The 2,893-nt window shown below is 61.3% G+C and overlaps 1 protein-coding gene across 1 annotated transcript in view; it reads right to left on the bottom strand.

Moving 5' to 3' along the window:
- The window catches only part of LOC105308022 (COP9 signalosome complex subunit 8-like), a 19,889-nt gene that overhangs the window by 460 nt on the left and 16,536 nt on the right, over window positions 1-2,893 (bottom strand). The window contains exon 8 of the mRNA XM_023525191.1: window positions 474-533. Within this exon, the coding sequence (XP_023380959.1) occupies window positions 474-533 (60 nt within the window). The remainder of the gene's footprint in view (window positions 1-473; window positions 534-2,893) is intronic.

The following is a 2,893-nucleotide window of genomic DNA, read 5'->3' on the forward strand; positions in this document are numbered from 1 at the left end:
GGACCTGCACTTTGTAAGTATCTCCTGGATCAACACAGAACGGCCCCAGTAGACAAGGACGCCTTTGTGAGGTCTCACAGTGCCCTCGGCCCGGGCCCCAGTCGGCAGGGAGGCGGGAAGAGGGCGGGCAGGCTGGGGCCAGGCTGCCGACCGGTCTCCTGGGACTGAGCTGAGCCGGGTGCCTGGGGAGAGGGTCTTGTTTCAAGGCCCATCCTTGAAACGCAATTTCGGGGGAGGTAAAGGGGCTCTCACACACGCAGACTCACGCACTCACTCATTCACGCACTCACATATATGAACACACGCAAACACTCAAACATACACTCAGTTTCTCACACACTCACACATTCGTTCACACACGTACACACAAGATCACACTCACACACAGTTAACACACTCTCCCACACAGATTCTCTCACACACGCACACACACACACACGCACTCCTACTTGGTTTTTGCCCCTAAAAAATACCCCGGCTCCTGCTCCCCCAGTGACTCGGAGCTCGCAAGGGGAGGCAGCTCGGGGCTGGCGCTTGGTTGGCTGCATCCTCCAGCGGCCAGGCCCCGCTGAGTCACCCGCCTCTGGTTTATTTAAGCGTGTCCAGAGGCGGGTGACTCAGCGGGGCCTGGGCTCCTTCCAGCGCTTCCTCGGGCAGCAGGGGCTGAGGCGGGGAGGGGCTGGGAAAGAAAAGCAGAGTCGCTCTTGCCCAGCGGTTTGGGAAGGAGGGGGACAGGGGGCGAGCCTGGAGCCCAGCTCGAGGGGTCCGTGTGGTGCCCCCTCCAGGCGTCCCCGCAGACCGGGAGGCAGGGGCACTGGTGTCGGGGCACCCTAGGGCCCAGCCACAGTGGGATCTGTCCCTCCAACAGCTCGCCACCGGGGTCCGGAAGTGTTCTGACGTGGGCCAACGTGGGGGTCACAGGAACCCCGGGAAACAGGAACCACGAGTGAGCCAAGACGTGGCCCCGAGGCCTCTGCGGGGACTCTGTCTCGGGCTGCGACACGATCGGGGACACGGGTGTGGTCTGTGCTGGTCCCCACCGTCTGCGGACACGTTTTCAGGCAAAGGGAGAGCAGAAGGCTTTCGCGGCCGGATGTGTCTGCAGTTCCGTGGTTTGTCCCAGCTGCTTCTCAGAGGGGCTCAGGCCAGTGGCTCACCGAGGCCCGGTGCCACTGTCGTGAAATGTCCTTCCGCCCAGACCCACTGCCCTGCGTCCTGAGGCCTTCCCAGTGGGTCTGCCAGGTGACTGGCGCTGGTGACAGCGGGAAGGCTGGTCCCCCCTGCAGGGCACTGGCTTCCGGGGGGCGCCCCTCCTCCCCCCGACAGGCTTCTGAGAGGAGCTCGGACGCCACTCCGCACATAGCCTGACCTTCCCGTCGACACCGCGGGAAACCTGGAGCCGCTCAGAACGCATCTGGGCTCCGAGCGCCGGCCGGAGGCTGGTGGAGTGAGGCCTTCAGACGGGATGCCGGCTTGTCATCCAGCGCCCGTGGCACAGGACGCAGAGCTGCCGTCGCTGGCCGGGGACAACGTGCTGCCAGGGGGCAAGGGGCCTCTGGGTGGAGCCTCTGCTCCCCTGTCGGGGGAGACGCTGCTTCAGGATACGTGTCTTTGAGTTTTAAATATTCCGTTTCAGTTCAGAAGGAACAGGAGGTGACGGGGGCAGCGAGGTCGCAACAGAAACCGAGTTTCAAACCGAGGGAAAGGGGTTCCACGGGGCGGGGGGTACGGAGAAGGGGCACGGGTGGAAGGGGGAAAGAAAAGGGGAGCCTCGCGGGGTGGCCCTGGGGGCTGGTGATGAGGCGGGAGCCTCGCGGGACCTGGGCTCGGGTGTCGCGCTGGGCTGACGCAGGCCTGGTTCAGAGTGGGTGGGGCACAGGGAACCCAGGGGGCCCGGGACCAGCTGCGGGGCTCCCTCAGCGGAGAGGATGGGGTTGGGGCCCAGGCTGTGAATGACTCCGCTCAAGGACTGGCCTGTGTCCCGTTAAGACTTAGAAGAAAGTCACAGCCCTGGCCCCATTGTCACACGCAACTCTTGACCTTCTCAGCCCCTGTAGCCCATGCCTGGATTCCAGACAAAGCCCAGGTCCACACAGTAACCCGTTATGCGCCCTAAAAGTGAAGCTGGGGGCGGGGTCTCAGGTGGGCCTGGGAGGGAAGCCGGTGGGCTGGGCTCCAGCAGCCCCTGGCCTGTGCGAACCCACAGCGGCACCCTGCCCGTGCAGAGGGCTGTCCTCCAGGGAGGTGCCTGTGCCTTACGGGGACAGCCAGCAAGCGCCCGCGGGAAGGGAGTGTGTAGGGGGAGGGAGCTGACAGCGAGAAGAAAGTTTTGGGTCATTTTTCGTGTCATGCTTTTTTCTTTCAGCGAGTCTTCTTGTGCCTTTGTGCTTTGTCGCCAAAAAGGATTTATTCGGGAAAGAGAAAGGGTCACGGTCCGTGCGTGCAGACATGGCGAGCCCTGTGCTCATTCTGGTCAACGTGCCAAGATGGGGAGTCGTCTTACTTTCTGGGGGCTCTGGGAGAATCCCCCAATCTTTAGCCACATCCAAATTATTTCTTTAGGAAAAATGAGGAAAAAAATTATTGGGTTGAAGGCATGAGAAGTTTTTGAGGTATTCGCTCATGCAGAATATTTGAGACTAAGAATTCGCGATGCCGTCTGCTCTCTGAAACCTCCCGCCCGATCGATCATTGCCTATGGCTCTCTCCCCGCTTCAAAGACATTTCTCCGCAGAGTCTGTGTCTTTAGCCAGAGTGACAGTGACTTGCAATTCAGAGGACGGTGTGACAGGAATGACCCTAACCACGTGAATGACGGCAGCAAAGTTCACTCAGAAAACCAATCGACAGGTACAGGAAGGGAGCAGAGTGGCGGCCCCCGACAGACGTCTGG

The sequence above is a fragment of the Pteropus vampyrus genome, unplaced genomic scaffold (assembly GCF_000151845.1).
Source record: "Pteropus vampyrus isolate Shadow unplaced genomic scaffold, Pvam_2.0 Scaffold540, whole genome shotgun sequence".
Taxonomy (NCBI): domain Eukaryota; kingdom Metazoa; phylum Chordata; class Mammalia; order Chiroptera; family Pteropodidae; genus Pteropus; species Pteropus vampyrus.